We start from the raw sequence: 15,780 nt of genomic DNA, 5'->3' as shown, positions 1-15,780 counted from the left end.
ATCGCGTATGCTTCTGTAGAGAGGGAAGCTCTTTTTTTTCTTCCTCTGCTAGTTTTTTAATGGTTGTCTCGGATTAAAGACGGCCCCCTTTCAGAGTAAACCCCGCCTCTGGTGCATCTGATGCTCTGACGTAACCTCCATGGATGCAACCACACACGGAGGAGGCAATCCGGACTGAAACTTTTGTCTATCTATTCAGCAACGCACGCGCACACACGTAGACTGCATTGTAGCAAGATTGTGTGCAGATTTAACCTGCATGATATGAGACTATTTGTGATTTAGAGTGTGTTCTTTGGTTTTGTTCATATGGCGTTATAATGCATGTCATAGCCTATATTTAGGCTAAAGAAACGTTTTACATTCACAATGTAAAATAGAAAGAAATTTAACTAGACAATAACCTCAAGAGGGGAAACAAACAATACAGCTATTAAAAAATTGACAAAAAAGGCAGTTCTCCCATATGAACGTTTTCACACACGAAGATAAGGGGGCCACTATAACTAGCAACATGACTGTTTACAGAGCCTATGGCTGTGTATCAATACTGGATTCTCAGCACGGACAGGCAGCGGATTGGGAGGAGATATTCACTAATTTTGACCAAAAAGGACTTTGACAACAAACATTCAGCATCGCGGACTCTATACCTTTAATGTGTTCTTTTATTGTTGTATTTTGAGAAATAACTAGACTTACAGCCTATAACAAGGCTAATTAGAAGTAATACAGCCCACAAGTCCTATATTCAAAATCCTTGTAAACTAGAAGTAGGGTACCATCAACACAATGTTGTTGATATCTTCCCTCCTTTAGCAGCAGATCAGGTCAGGAGGAGAGCATTTCTTGAGTCTTATTTAACAGACACTGTGCATCACCTGACTCATTATGCTGCACATGACAGCCCCCTTAATCTAAGCATTAGCTCAGTCACCCATCTATATCAGCTTCTAACACTAGATTTGAAAGCGTATGTAGTTTGGTTGTACATACATAATCTATATGAATGTCCTTACTGTGAATCAGTCGGCTGTGAGGGGCAGTTTCCCCTCCACCATTATATAACCTGCAAGCGGGCCCCATTAACTCCACATTCTTGCCAGTCTCATGTGATGTGTGTGCACATGTGCTGTAATAGAACCTGGCTCAGAACTCATTCAGGAATCAGCAACAAAAAAGCACAATACTTAAAATAATGAAGGTTGAAAAGACTAAAATTTGACAGTCTTTAAAATACGGTCAAGCCAGATCTCAATGAATTTAGCTTATGATGTCAATACTTTCGTGGTGCACATGCACTGTCACATTGAGCTCAAATTAGCACATATTTCATTTAACACAGTAAGAATGGAGGCTTACTATTGTTTATGCCATTCTTTACACAATCAATCCTCAAACTGGAGGTTAGTCCAGTAGCCTATTATGGGCCAGCTTAATAACATTTAGGCCTTTTACACAGCAAACGTTTTGACTTTTCATAGTTTAGCAGAAGAACTAACATAATGATAAACGTTCTATTCAAGTGTCCCAGTCAGCCCTGAGAGTTTGCCTGTGAGCAAGCATGCACAATACCAAGACCCTGAAACTGAAGCAGCTAAATGGAATTCAGCTAGTACCCAGGGGGCAAAACCCTCTTTTTTTGGAAAACAGACATGGGCTGTTGTAAAAGGTTGTTCACCAGAAATGATATCTAAGACCTTCAAGGATCACAACCTGGGTGGACAACCTGGTCAACTATCTGCTGGAAAGCTACATGGGGCCAAAATAGAAAATCGGAACCATGGTTTAATGCGAGGGTAGTCTCGCAAAGCCAGACCAAACTACAGCAAGTAGTATGGTCTGGAAGCACTCCGTTTAGAGCCGTCTATTCGGGGGGAAACTGGGCTGGCCTGTTTTTATTTCTTTAAACCAATCACAATCATCTACGGCGGGGCTAACCCCGGGAAGCAGCCAATGGAGGCGTAGCGTTGTTTGCCGACGCCAGCGCTTAATAGACGCTGGCTGAAGTGGTCAAGCCAGACATGGGCTGTTGTAAAAGGTTGTTCACCAGAAATGATATCTAAGACCTTCAAGGATCACAACCTGGGTGGACAACCTGGTCAACTATCTGCTGGAAAGCTACATGGGGCCAAAATAGAAAATCGGAACCATGGTTTAATGCGAGGGTAAAACTTTTTTTTTTTTAACTTATAGATATCATCTTGAAATTTTGCCAGTTGATTACTGGCATTAAGAGAATGATTTTTTGGAATTGAAGTTTTTTTCAAAAATGTTTGAATATATATGCAAATTTGGCATATTTCACAAATTATGCACAAATTTGCACATCTTTAAAAACCAAAAATCTAGATATTGGATAAAGCCAGAGTTAAAATCTTTATTGCATTTTGACATTATATAAGTGTGTTAAGTTTCTACATAACAAACTTCCTCTGTGAGAAATGGTGTGATAATTCTGGTTTGATATTAGATTGACATGATTTGATAGTTTTTTTCATTACTCTGACCCGAAAATCTCAATTTATAAATCACTTACATCAACTAAACTTTCCATAATAATTCTTAGCACTATTCTGAATGTTATTAAAGAAGGACTTTTACACAGCCTTTTTTAAATTTATAAATAAAAAAATACTATTTACAGGTCTTAAAAATGCATTACGGCATGTTTTGAAGAAGAAAATGTCTCATAAATCAGACTATGAACAACATGGGAAAAAATCCTTCTTCAATAACCTACAGAATAGTGCTAAGGATGCTGATTATGGAAAGTTTAGTTGATGTAAGTGATTTAGAAGTTGAGATTTCTGGGTTAGAGTAATGAAAAAAACTATCAAATCACGTTTATTTATACACTATCAAACCAGAATTATCACACCATTTCTCACAAAGGAAGTTTGTTACGTAGAAACTTAACACACTTATATAAAGTCAAAATGCAATAAAGATTTCAACTCTTGCTTTAGCCAATATCTAGATTTTTGGTTTTTAAAGATAATTTGTGAAATATGCTAAATTTGCATATATATATAAAAAAAAAAGGAAAAACTTCAATACAAAAAAATCATTGTTTTAATGCCAGTAATCAACTGGCAAAGTTTCATGATGATATCTATACGTTAAAAAAATTCAATTTTACCCTCGCATTAAACCATGGTTCTGATGATCTATTTCCGCCCGCTGTAGCTTTCCAGCAGGTAGTTGACCAGGTTGTCCACCCAGGTTGTGATTCTTGAAGGTCCTAGATATCATTTCTGGTGAACAACCTTTTACAACAGCCCATGTCCAAAAAATCACTTTGCCCCCTAGGTATAGGCTATCATTGTTATCATTACACATGTTCCTTTCCTATTGTGATGGGTCTAAAAGTCCTCCTCGAAAAGGGCTTATCGCATAGGCCTAGCCCTAGCGCAAACGCATGAACACATGCTTTTCTTTCTCTTCTCCTTGATCAGAGTGATAGACACATGGACACAGCAGAATAAGACTCAGCGGTTCTCTATTTCAACCAGTTGAATAATATTTAGGCCTAGCCTATAGCCTAGCGCACAGGCCTGCTACTGCAGACACTTACCTCAACATGGACTAAGTTAATTTACAAATTAAAGGAATTATCTTTCGAAATCCAATAATGCCTTAAAATTTTGAAAATTAGCCAATATCAAAATCATCACTAGGCCTAGGCTACATTTTGAAGGCAAATATTTTACTTTTTACTGCATTATTTTTGTCTGACAACTTTAAGGCCTAGTTAGCCTACTTTGCACATTCAAATAGGCCAACTAAAAATATTTATATAGGCCTAATCAATGCCAAAACAACTTTATTAGGCTGCGTAGGCTTTTGTCAAATGCCTAGGCTATAGCCTATAGCCTAGCCTAATCCCAGCAGTAGCCAGGACTAAAATAAATTAATCGTTCACTTTTAGGCACACTAGCCTATATAGGCCTACCTACTATGCATCAATAATTATAATCCAATAGCCTAATTGGCCAGCACAATCTTGATGTAATGTTAAATATCAGAGTAGGCAACTTCCTTCACCACTGATATTAAAACCTCATGTGACCTTGAAGCGGTGTTCAAACAGTGCCACCTGTCTTCTATCAGAGGAAAGGCTTCTGATTAGATCGACCGTTGCCTGGATACAAGGCAACAAATGCGGACCCAGGGCCCTGTCGATAGCTGTAGGTAATGTAGAAAGAGTTACCTCTTGCTTTCGAAAAAAGGTTTTATAGTCAGCTGTTTTATGTATTAATATATTCGTTCATTTAATTACAAAGTATTAGGCTATATAATAAAAATGGCGTCGATGGTTCAGTACGGCCGACGGATAGGCTCCAGTAAGAGAGGTGAGAGCTAAAGAGACAGAATTTGGGGTAAGCTAACCTTGTAGGTAAGTTAACTGTTATGGAAAATAGACAATAGGCTATATAGCTAAGTTTCTGGTGGTACAAGCTGTTTTGAAATGCTGTAACATTAATCATTATTCTGAACCATGAAAAAATGTGCTTTGAAAAACACCCAAGTTGTTAATTGTATGCATCTTTCCACTTTCAAATGAAAACAACTTCACGTACAGTGGTAATACAGTAGCCTAATGTATTGTCGTGTTATTTTTGCCTAAATTTGTAATGCTCATAGGTAGGGCCATTGCTAGGATTTTTTTAGAAATAGAAAGTGTCCTAATGCCCAATGAAGAAAACGCATTGGTCTTAATAGAGTCAAGGAAATTGTAATTATTTCCCCCCTCAGTTAGCCTAATCAAATCGTCTAGAAGTGCCCACTCAAATGTTCTGAAATCATTGTTTCAAAACTGTCTTCATTATCCGAAATTATAATTCTGTTGTAGAAAATAATTATTTTGTTAAAAACACAAATTAAAATGTAGGCCTATAGTGGAAGCAGAATTAGCCCTAAGCATTTTTTGTTTGCAGCTTTATATAAATGCAGTGCAGAACAAACATTTAACACAAACCATAAAGTGATACAAACTTATTTTTTTATATTTTTTTGTTAAACATAATATGATTATCTCTGATAGTTATCATCTGACTGTAATCATCTAAGGTAGGTAGGCTACCGAACAAAATAAAATCATTTATTATCGAGGACAATTTGTAACTTGACCCCAAATCCTTCATCGTGGACCATAAATAATATCACTTAACATATGTTCATATGTAGGCTATGGTCCTGCTCATAAACAGGGCCTATCTACCTTTGTCCAGCGAAAAGCAACTGTTGTCCTTTTCAGCATGGAAGACATTAAAGCTGGAGTATATGATTTCTGATTGGTCAAAGTTAACATGAGCTGTACACTTTGACCAATCAGAACGAGGCTCCGATTCTCTGTTCTTATTGGCTGTTGGGACTGTCCATTCACTTTGGCACGACTTTGTTGGTAGAGCGTGTCAGGGAGGGACCATAGGGGAGGGACCAAAGAGAACAAGTGGAGCGGTTGAGGTATTTGGATTCAAATCTCTATCCCAACTGCCATTTTCTCCCCAAATCCTCCACCCCAGCTTAAATATGCGTCCCATTACAATCTGGACAAAATCATTTTAATAAGTGTCTTTTTAAAATTAATTTGGACAATCCAAAACTACCCAATGCATTTAGTCCCATTGAATATATTGTGTTCAAGATGTAGAATTTGACTTACAGGAGGTCTTGTTCGGATATTCTCCTTTTTTATTTACTTTTTTTAAATAGCATCTTCAGCTGACGAAGCCAGCAGGATGTTCCAACCACCAGACCTCCGACAAGTCACCGTCTTAACCAAGGCAGAATGGCTGAGGATTCAAGATCAACTGAACAGGGTTAATAAAGACACTGAGAGTATGAGAGAGACAGCAAGGCGGAGAGAAGAGCTGCACTTGCAATCCAAAGAGGTGGTGAAACTGTGGTCCAATACCATCGCTGTAAGTCGTTTTTTTCCCCTCAGAATTAAGGTGTCCTCGTAAGGTTACAATATGCTGCAGTAAAGCAAAACAAGTTTAACATGCTACATGTTTACATTCACCAAAGGGTCAAAGGCAAAAAAAACTAGAGGCAAAGAAGATTCGGGAGGAGATTGAGGAGGAGAAAAGGAAAGTGATCGATAAAGAGGAGGCTGAATACAGGGAACAGAAGAGGAAAGAGGCCATTGAGAAAGCCAAGACTCAGCTGTATTATCAAACCGACCGCGTTAAAGGATTACATGTACGTTTCATATGTACACATTTGGCTTTAATTTGCTGTTTCGGGATGATGACTGATTGTTACTTCTTCCACAGCGTGCGCTTTTGATGACGGAGGTGCTGAAGGAGAGGGAGGCACAGATTGAAATGAAGCACAGAATCAAAAGTGCCTCTAAAGATGTGGACCAAAAATTCTTGGATATAGCAAAGACCAGAGACGACGAAGCCTTGAGACAGGAGCAGCAGAAAGCACTTGAGAAAAAGGCGGTGACACAGGCTGTTGCAGAGGATCTGAAAAACAAGTAAGCATAAGACTCAACAAGCAGCTTTGAATGTGTCTGTCTCTTCACCTAAGTTTATTTCAAAGATGTGCATTGCTGTTGTATGTTGGCAATATCATGGTTAAACTGCATGAGAATGCACATTTCACACTTGAGTGATGGTGCTAGAGCAAAGCACAATACTGCAGCTCAAATGTTCCTGGTTTTGACCTATTTTAAATAAGAAAATAATTTGTTTTGCATGAGAATATGATTATTTTTTCTTCAGGACCAAGGAAAACAAGCTGATGATAGAGCAACTGAAAATGGAGGACAAGAAGGAGGGAGAGGAAACCCAACGGCTTCTACAGCTCTATCAGCTGGAGCAAAGAAAGGAGGAAGAAAGACAAGCAAAGCAGATGAGAAGCCTCATGCAATCTTACCGGGTAGGGTCTTCACAGCACAGGTTATCTGCTGTTTGTATCCTTATTTCATAACACATGTTTACTGCTGTACACTATAGGAACATACCACCAATCAAGACCTCATTAGAACGACAGTTGCACAAAAACATGAGGCTGAAGAGAAGCAAAGGAAACTCTTTCTCTCTGCAAAACAAAAAATGTTGAAGTTACGGAAAGACAAAGAAAAAGAATTGTTACGGTAAGACCAACAGTAAACACATTCACAGCCATTCATCTGTCTTGACATCTGTAGAAAAAAACAAAAAACAACAACACCAGACTCTTGCTGATCATACTCCTGAATTGATTTTATCCTTCAGAGAGGCCGAGACGCGCAGAGAGAGGATAATGGACAGGCTGATAGTCACACAGCAAGAGCAAGGTGTCAGCGAGGAGCAGAGGATGGCAAAGGCTGTCGCCGAGCAGGAAGCAAGGCAGGCACAGCGGCAGAGGGACGAGCAGGAGAAGAGGGCTGCCACGTTGAAGTCCATCGCTACACACAGAGATTTGACGGTAACACAAGTTCAGATGTTGACCTGCAAAATACACTGTAGGATAAAGCTTTTGTTGAAACATAACTATGAATAGTCTTATTGGTCTTCTAACTCGTGTTAAAAAAACTTTGATTTTTCTTTCATAACTTCTACGAAATCTGGTTTCACCTGTAATACAAACTGTGCTTCACCAGTTAAAAGAAAAGGAGCAGAGGGACAAAATGGCAAAACAGACCACCAGGGAGACACTGCAGGCCAAGCAAGAGGCAGACAGAATATTTTTTGAGAAACAGCTACTGAAGGCTCAGAGGATCAAAGACGATCGAAAAAAACTACGAGAGTTCAATGCCACTCAAATGGTAATGTCTAAACTACCTCCACAACATTAATACAAAAAAAATAACAGTTTTGGTTTGGTGGTAGTCATGGCTGTTGTCTGAATGAAAACTTGCTTGACATTTAATCTTTTGTCCATAAAATGTAGGCTGAAAAAAGCTCCAGGCATCAGCGGCTGAAAAGAGAAGAGCTGGAGTTTGAAGTAAAGAAGGCGGAATTGGTTGACAAAGAGGAAAACCAGTTTCAACAGTATGCACAGCAAGTCATCACAGCGGCAGCAGAGGCTCAGCGAAATGTGTTTCCACTTTGCAAAGCTGCAAGGGAAGGAATCGGAGCAGGACGTGGACCTGTTTCTAGTGGATTTAGGCATAGCTACATTGTTCAGGATGGCACAGCCTCTCAGATGCCCAAATATGTTTCTGGTGCCACCCAGAACATTCAAAAGCTTAACCAGGCTAGAGATCTTCAAGAGGCAAGGAGAAGACTTGGGTTTACATGGTGAGAGTCTCTCCCAGCTGGCCACATTGGTTCTAACGATGTTCCCCTATATTTATCGTCTTTGGACAAACAATGTTTTAGGAACATCCTTATTATTTTTAACAAAGGCTGAAACCACTCCCTCACTCCTCCATATATAATACTCAATAGTTTGCTCTATACTGGAGTGAAGTGGGATTTTGAAAACGTATTTCCATTATTACATCAAGGTGTGATGACGCACTAACTTCATTCTTAGAAAACACCATGCATTGTATTGTTGGATTTAAGTGTTCATGGGGCCTCATGGCTGGGGGAGGTGTTTAGCCAGAGATCTGTCATTACTATATCTGTCTCTCCATGCCTTGGAGACTAGTTTTTCTTTGTCCCATTTGATTGCTCTATATAGTGCATCATTGTCACTCTCATAAATACACTATAGTGTAAATAGGGAGGGATCTTGGACACTAAAACCTCTGCAGAGACTTTTTTCGGTGTTCATTATGAGGGAGCATTATATGCTTTAACAATGTTCACACAACTTGTGGTCAACATCCAAAACAAACCACTGAAAATGTTAGAGAGAGCTTTCATAATAAAATGTGTGTATATCAACTTCCCAATGCAGAGAAGATATGGACTGAACCAAGTGATTAATCACTTCAGTTATTTGAATATGCAACTGGTAGACAAAATGTTATTTCCTGTAATAACTATCACTTTTGATTACTGTATTTTTGAATGCTAATAATGTTTGGACTTCCGATGATTGTTTGTGACTGCTTTTACAGAATATTAAAACCATATGGTTTAAATCAAAGTTGAGCCTTTTAATTCATTTTACACTGCAATCAAGTTCTTAACTAAACCAACTTTTTATACATTCATACAAGTGGCACAAAACACAATTTATAAAAATCGATTTTATTTTGTACTATTTGCTGTTTACTTGCAGCAAGACAGACATTTGTTTCTATTAGAAAAACAAACAAACGAGGAATCTCAAAATCAGTTAACAAAAAGAATTACAGTCAATGGTTGTGGATTTACATAAAATCTAAATTACCAGGGTAAGCATGCAAGAATGATGAGTGTTCTCTTTCAGGTTGATAATTGCCGTAAAAATAAAACATCAGACATTTGACAAACTTAGACTTTCTTAGATCCACTACACAAAATGTGTTAAATAACATTAAAACTAATTTCAAGAAGAATTTTCCTCACGTGGGGGAGGAGGACAATAAAAGAATGTTAGAGGAAAATCTTGAATCTGCTTTTTTACCAACAATATGAAATGTTTACTATTGTAAAGCCAAAGCATAATAAAAAAAAATTAAAAAATAACTGCCTTCAAAATTGACTCCCCCTGGTCACGTTCAAATAAAAGATAACTGGTTCTTTTATTCTTGCTTCTAATGCAGTGTCCTTTTCTCTAAACTGGCCCTGCAGATTAAGCTTCCCATCAACAGCATAACACAACAATTGGGTGACTAATGCATGACTTCCATTCAGAGCCACAGTGACATCCATATTGCAGCCAGAGTCTGTAGTTGCAACCTTCTCTCCTTTCCAGCATTTACTTCTTATCGGTGTATCACAGGAATTGGCTCTGTCAGACTTTTGTACAATGTTTTAAGCTTTGGCTGAACCGTGGAGTTTTTTTTTTTTTGTGTGTGCACTTATTTGAATCTGTCCCACTGGAAAACTGACGCCGCATTGTACGTGTGTTGTTAGTATAAAATAGGGATGGAAAATCTATTCCTTTATCATGAGAGGGCTCAGTCGCTGTCAGAGCTCGAGCTCGACTTATTCCTCTTGCTGTTGTGTCTGTCTTTGCCTCTCGTACTATCAGGTCTTGACTTGGCCGGGCTTCTCCTGTCTTTGGATTTAGACTTACTATCTGCTCTGCTCTGTTTGGAATCTGGGCTCTTCTTATTCTTCCTTTTCTCGTCCGAATCGCTCCCGGAGCAGCTGCTGCGTCTTCTCCTTTGGTTGGCAGCGTCCCTGTCTCGGTCCTTTCTGCGAGACGAGCGCTCTTTGCTGTGGTCTCTCTTGTTGCTCTTGCTTCTGGAGCGCCTGGAGCTTCTATGAGAGTCTCTGGGCTTGTTTCTGTCTGGACTTCTTGCTCGCTGCTCCTTCTCCCGGGACGTTCCTCGCTTCTTATCTTCCCTTTCACTGTTGTGTCGCCGTTCCTGACTTCTGCTACGCTCTCTGCCTCTTTCCCGTTTTTCCTCTTTGTCCTTTGATACTGTGGGTCTACTCCTATCCTTATCCCTGCTCCTGGATCTGTGCCCATCTTTTGCAGTTGTTTTTTCCTTGCTCTGTGACTTTGTCCTAGTTCGATCACCGTTTCTTCCTTTGCTATCCTCTTTAAGCTTTTTATCGGACTTCTCGTGACCCTTATCTTTATTGTGATCAGATTCTGACTCTTTTTCTTTCTTGCTAGCATTCCGGTCTTTGCTCCTTGAGCGACCTTTTTTGTCATCACTCTTTTGCCTGTGACCCTTCTCTCGGCTCTTTGACCTCCTACTCTTTTCTTTGCTGTTACTGCGGCTTTGAGATTTCTCCCTTTTTGTTGCCCTGTGTTTGCTTTTCTTTTCGTCCTTGTCATCAGTGTCCTTCTCTTTACTTTTAGATCTATGCGAGCGGCTTTTCTTGCCTTTTTTGCCCGCGGGTGAGTCTTCATGTTTTGTGTTGGAGGTCCGTCGCTCTCTTCTCGGAGCTTTAGCAGCCTCATCCTTGCCCTCATTCATGTCGCCTCTGTAAGAAAGTGAAAAAAAAAATTAACGATAGAACACTATAAAGTTCAGAAAACATAATTATCTGCTTACATAATTCATGAAAATCTCATATCCGCTACCTGTGTGTGCACTGAAAAAACCCTGTTGTTAATACAGCCTAGGCTCTGTAAACGGGTATTTAAACAAAGTTCATGCAAACAAAGGGGCCTCACCGTAGCTAGCAACGTACCCATTTACAGAGTGTAGGCTATGCCGTAACACCAGATTTCTTTCAGCGCACAAGCAGTACACACAGGTAGCAGATCATTTTACAAAACATTCTTTTGCTTTCTCCAAATGTGCTGTGTTTGCAGACAGCCTTATCTTATTGTTTTGTTTCTTACTTCCTAAATGATGTAGCTGTCCACACTCCGTTGCACTTTATGTTTGTAACTACAACCCACAATGTCTGTTATTTTTCCACCGCTTAAAGTGTTGTAGCAAATAATTGTGTTTTTGGCTCCAAGTGTGAAGAGTGTGTTTAGTCTTTGATAAGTCAGAATGAGGTTCTTACCGGTCGCCCTTAATCCATCGCTCTCCAGTGATTGCCCTCATCCTCTGGCGGTTTAGCTCCTGGCGCCAGTGTGGAGGGGTTTCACTGCGCCGGACACCATCTCTGGACCTTGAACGAGAGCGTGACGGAGTCCGATACCGCTGCATGAGAAAAATCAAATGAAACAAAAAAATTACTTCTGTGTCGTAAACTAAATCTGGCCAAGACATAGACCTTACAAAACTGTAGTTACAATGTTCATAAAAAGGTTGAACAATGTGTCACTGCCTAATAATAATCACTATGACATATTCCAATCTCATCACAAACAATATAAATTGTGGCCAAAGATTTTAGGTAAGCTCTTCTCCTTGGACCAGTGCACCTACCCGTGGACCCCTGCCTTTTATCTTTCTCCCGGATCGTGTCATCACAAGTCTTCTGTGATATGCTGCGGCAGAACTAAAGAGAGAGAAAAAAACAAGGCATTAAAGCAGCTACGAGTAACATTTAAATATCTTTTAAACAGCCTCATGTTTCCTCTGATAATCATAAATTACCTTTAACAGCAAACGAGACCATCAGTGCAAAGAAAGACGTTTTTATATAGTGTTTATTATTGCTTTTGGTCTGGTCGCACACCCAGTCCGATTTTCGGTTTGCTCGTGCAGGCTCTATGGTCACATATCTGTATTGGTCGCAGATTTCAGTGTGGCGCAGCAACGCGATTTGAGAAGCCTATCCCTCCAGGTGAGGGAAGGGGAGCCTTGTTTGAGACAGTTATTTGTCATCATAATGACTGATAACGGGGCTGAACCATCAAAGAAAAAACGAGAATGCAATGAAGAAAAAAGAGAGTGATATAGGCTATGGGCGGGAAGAGGGCGTTGCCAAGCAACGTGTATACAATTTCACAGGAGCGAACTGAACTAGACTGCAGTGTTTACTCCTAAATGAATGAGCGGTTGGTACTAACACACAGTTTACTTTGCTTCACCATCATCAGATAACCATTATCTGAAATAGTCATTATTTACATCAACAACACAAACACATTACCTCATCGTGATCCATACTAACTGCCGTCTCTCGTTCATTCGCTTTCTGTGAGGACACGTAATCTTTCAACTCCGTGAGAGAGTAGTTAGGTGACACTGCTGCATCAACTCATTGCAATCAGGTGTGTGTGGCACTGACTGGCATTAGTTGATGCAGTGTCAAAACCACTCTCACCGAGCCGAAAAGAGTCCGTGCCCTCACACTCTCAACATACGGACATGCACTATATTGCACTCTTCTCAGTTCACACTCGCACGCCTGGCACAAGCTAGAAAACAGCTTTGCGACAGCAGGTGTCGTAAAATACTACCGCTTTTGTCCAAAGGGGCCGCCAACGGACCATGTTACTCGTAGTGGCTTTAACATCAACAGATACAGACATTTTGTTTGGCTTAGTGAGGGTTTGTCGAGTGGACTAACCTATCTCTCTGCCTGTCCACTCTATTTCGTGAATCCTTCTCCGGCTCCTCCTTTGGCTTCTGGACAGCCTGAGGACTCCTCCTCATGAGGAATCGATTCTCTGGAATGGTTGGGATATCCTCAGGACGTACAGTTGATGAAACCAGCTCTTCTTGATCTTTCTCTTCAGTAATGTCAGCCTCGGGCCTAGGGAAAGCATTGCAGCTTAGATCAATGACATTTGGTACGGTTTACACGGCAGACAGAAATGTGAAAATAAAAATTGGGTACATTTTCTTGTCCTTCTTTTGTTTCTTCTTTTGCTTTTTTGCCTTCTTTTTCTTCTTCTTTGATTCTTTCTCTGATTCTTCTGAGTCAGAGGAGGATTCTGATGAGCTTTCAGAGTCACTGGAGCTACTGCTGGAGCTGGAAGAGGCTCGCTCTTTCTTTTTTTCTTCTTTCTTTGCTGCAAACATTTAAGAGTCTGTTAGAAACACTGCTTTATATAAACTAAAAACTGTATCTGCTCGGAGCATCTGCAGCAGAAAAATCACACGTAGAAATTTATTTTGAAAAAACTGAAAATGCTTCGCAAAAACAAACCTTTCGATTTAGGGACGAGCTCTCCACAGTTCAAAACTGTCACGTCAGCATACGGTTTGCTATTGGGATCCGTTTTCTGGCTCTCCATGGTTTGAACAACCTCTTGTCCAGAAATCACATGACCAAAAACCACATGGACACTAAAAGAATACAATGTTGTTGAGCTTTAGAAAGTTATGATGATCTCTGTCAAGCTAAACAGATTTTGTTTATTGAGCACTATCCACTCAATCAAAGTTTCAGATGTAATCAAACAGCACTTACTTATCCAGATGTGGGGAGGGCTTTGTTGTTCTGAAGTGTCACAGCAGGCCAATGAAGAAAATAGAAAGGCATACATTCATTTTTAACGAACTGATAAGGTATCAAAATCTATGACATATAGGAACAGACATAGTACTTACATGAAAAACTGTGAACCATTTGTATCTTTGCCCCGATTGGCCATAGACAGCATGTACCCCTTGTTGTGTTTAACAGCGAAGCTTTCATCTGGGGGAAAAGGACAAGATTGTACTGCCATCTTGAAGCCAACGTCTGTTTTGGTAACAACTGACAGCAGCCTCTTTACCTTCAAAAAAGCCTCCATAGATCGATTCGCCTCCTCTTCCATTGCCTACAATCAAAAAGAAAATATAATATAAGCAAAGGGGGCTGCTATAAAAAAAGAGATTTATAGTATTATAAAACTTATTTTGATGGCTGGTTATTCAGTTTGATGATACGCTATTTAGATGCAGGCACTGATTGCAAACTTGGGAGTAAAAGCTTGTTGATGCCATTCAGTCCTGCAGTCGGTAACAATATGCTCCCCCTTGTTGAATGGATCATATTTCCACAAGCGTAAACCTTTATTTACTCACCTTCACTGAAGTCTCCTCCTTGAATCATGAAGTCTTTGACGATTCGATGGAAGAGACACCCTTTGTAGTGCAAGGATTTCTGAGTTCCTTTGCCGACGCCTTTTTCACCTGAAAAACAAAACAAAAACAAATCGCTTATCAATATTAAAAACTGTGCCATGACGTTTTTCTATGGCATATTCTTGAGTAGAAAATTCATTATTCACCTGTGCAGAGGCATCGGAAGTTCTCACACGTTTTCGGACAGACTTCTGAAAACAATTCCACCACAACTCTACCGACTGGGGAAAGAGCATCAATACTTTGTTAGTTTATCGACGCTGAGCCATAACCTTCAGTCAGTTTCACTAGGCAGTCCAAAACATTAAATGAACATTATAGCATTAACAAGAGGTAAAACTATTACAAGGCTGTCATATTCTTTTATGATTTGATTTTCAAAACACTGACAAATGAGTGAATCAAGTAGACAGAAAGTTAAGGGTTTCTTTTCTCACCGAGCACATTGCTGATTCCGATGTCAAGGAAGCAACGAGTGCGCTGAACCTTGATCCCCATGATCACCTCTACTGACCGAACACCTGATGGGGAGAAACAAAGATAAGTGACAACGTATCGATGAATTACTTGCCACTAAGATGTCCATATATAGTCGCTATTAGCTGGAATATTCTGCATAGCTAAAATACTTATCTAATACTACTCACAACAATGGAGTGCAAAGTAAATCACTCGGGTTGAATGCAAATCATTGTTGTATAGTCGCAAGATGTTGAATAGACAACATAATCTTGACTGACTCAAGATTTATAAACAAAATCAGGCTAGCTTCGTTTGTTTTTGGCTTGCCAGCTAGCGTTAGCCAACTAGCAATGCGTTTACAGCATTACTTGCCATGTGGAGGCGACTGCAAGGGTACGTTTTCTTGCTTGTCAATCGCAAATGCCCCCTACTCACACACACATTCACATAAATGTATTCCTTCGTTATGGTTTCCCTCGGTCATACACAGTGTAAACCTTACGTTAGGCCTGATGGTGTTAGCATTAGCATGTTCACCTAGCATCTGGAGGGATTCTTCAATATGACGCGAACCACGCAGTATCGACAAGTTCACTTCAAAAATACATCGCGAAGACGTGGTTAATGACAAATCACATCACCTGGAAACACAAAGATATCACTCCATATAGCGAGCAGTCCTCACAAACGACGGATATTAACTTTCATTCAGAGTCAGGCACAATGTTTTCTGAAGATGGCGCGCGGCGCGGACGTCAATGTATTTCGAGACTCGTGCGCCACTCATGTCCCTGGAGTGCGTAGCGGTGTCATTTATGCCCAGTGTATGACCTGACAGGTACACA

General features: G+C 40.0%; 2 protein-coding genes across 2 annotated transcripts; one reads left to right on the top strand and one right to left on the bottom strand.

Moving 5' to 3' along the window:
• Window positions 1-5,744: 5,744 nt before the first annotated feature.
• cfap210 (cilia and flagella associated protein 210) lies at window positions 5,745-8,241 on the top strand (the record flags this gene model as incomplete). The annotated part of the gene is made up of 8 exons (XM_080038467.1): window positions 5,745-5,927; window positions 6,034-6,207; window positions 6,282-6,487; window positions 6,735-6,891; window positions 6,969-7,108; window positions 7,230-7,422; window positions 7,598-7,762; window positions 7,888-8,241. 8 exons carry the CDS (start codon window positions 5,745-5,747, stop codon window positions 8,239-8,241), a joined length of 1,572 nt encoding a protein of 523 aa, XP_079894593.1.
• A 908-nt stretch (window positions 8,242-9,149) lies between these two features.
• ppig (peptidylprolyl isomerase G (cyclophilin G)) lies at window positions 9,150-15,682 on the bottom strand. The gene is made up of 13 exons (XM_080038343.1): window positions 15,577-15,682; window positions 14,911-14,994; window positions 14,620-14,694; window positions 14,414-14,521; window positions 14,122-14,166; window positions 13,955-14,042; window positions 13,815-13,844; window positions 13,551-13,690; window positions 13,239-13,413; window positions 12,969-13,154; window positions 11,879-11,951; window positions 11,511-11,650; window positions 9,150-10,976 (listed from the first exon to the last, which is right to left on the bottom strand). The coding sequence occupies exons 2-13, from the start codon at window positions 14,969-14,971 to the stop codon at window positions 9,995-9,997; spliced, it is 2,103 nt and encodes a 700-aa protein (XP_079894469.1). The 5' UTR covers window positions 14,972-14,994; window positions 15,577-15,682; the 3' UTR covers window positions 9,150-9,994.
• Window positions 15,683-15,780: the final 98 nt, after the last annotated feature.

This window comes from Ammodytes marinus (assembly GCF_949987685.1).
Source record: "Ammodytes marinus genome assembly, chromosome: 12".
Lineage (NCBI taxonomy): Eukaryota > Metazoa > Chordata > Actinopteri > Uranoscopiformes > Ammodytidae > Ammodytes > Ammodytes marinus.
Note: the sequence above shows the minus strand (reverse complement) of the source record. Positions and strands in the feature narration are given on the sequence as shown.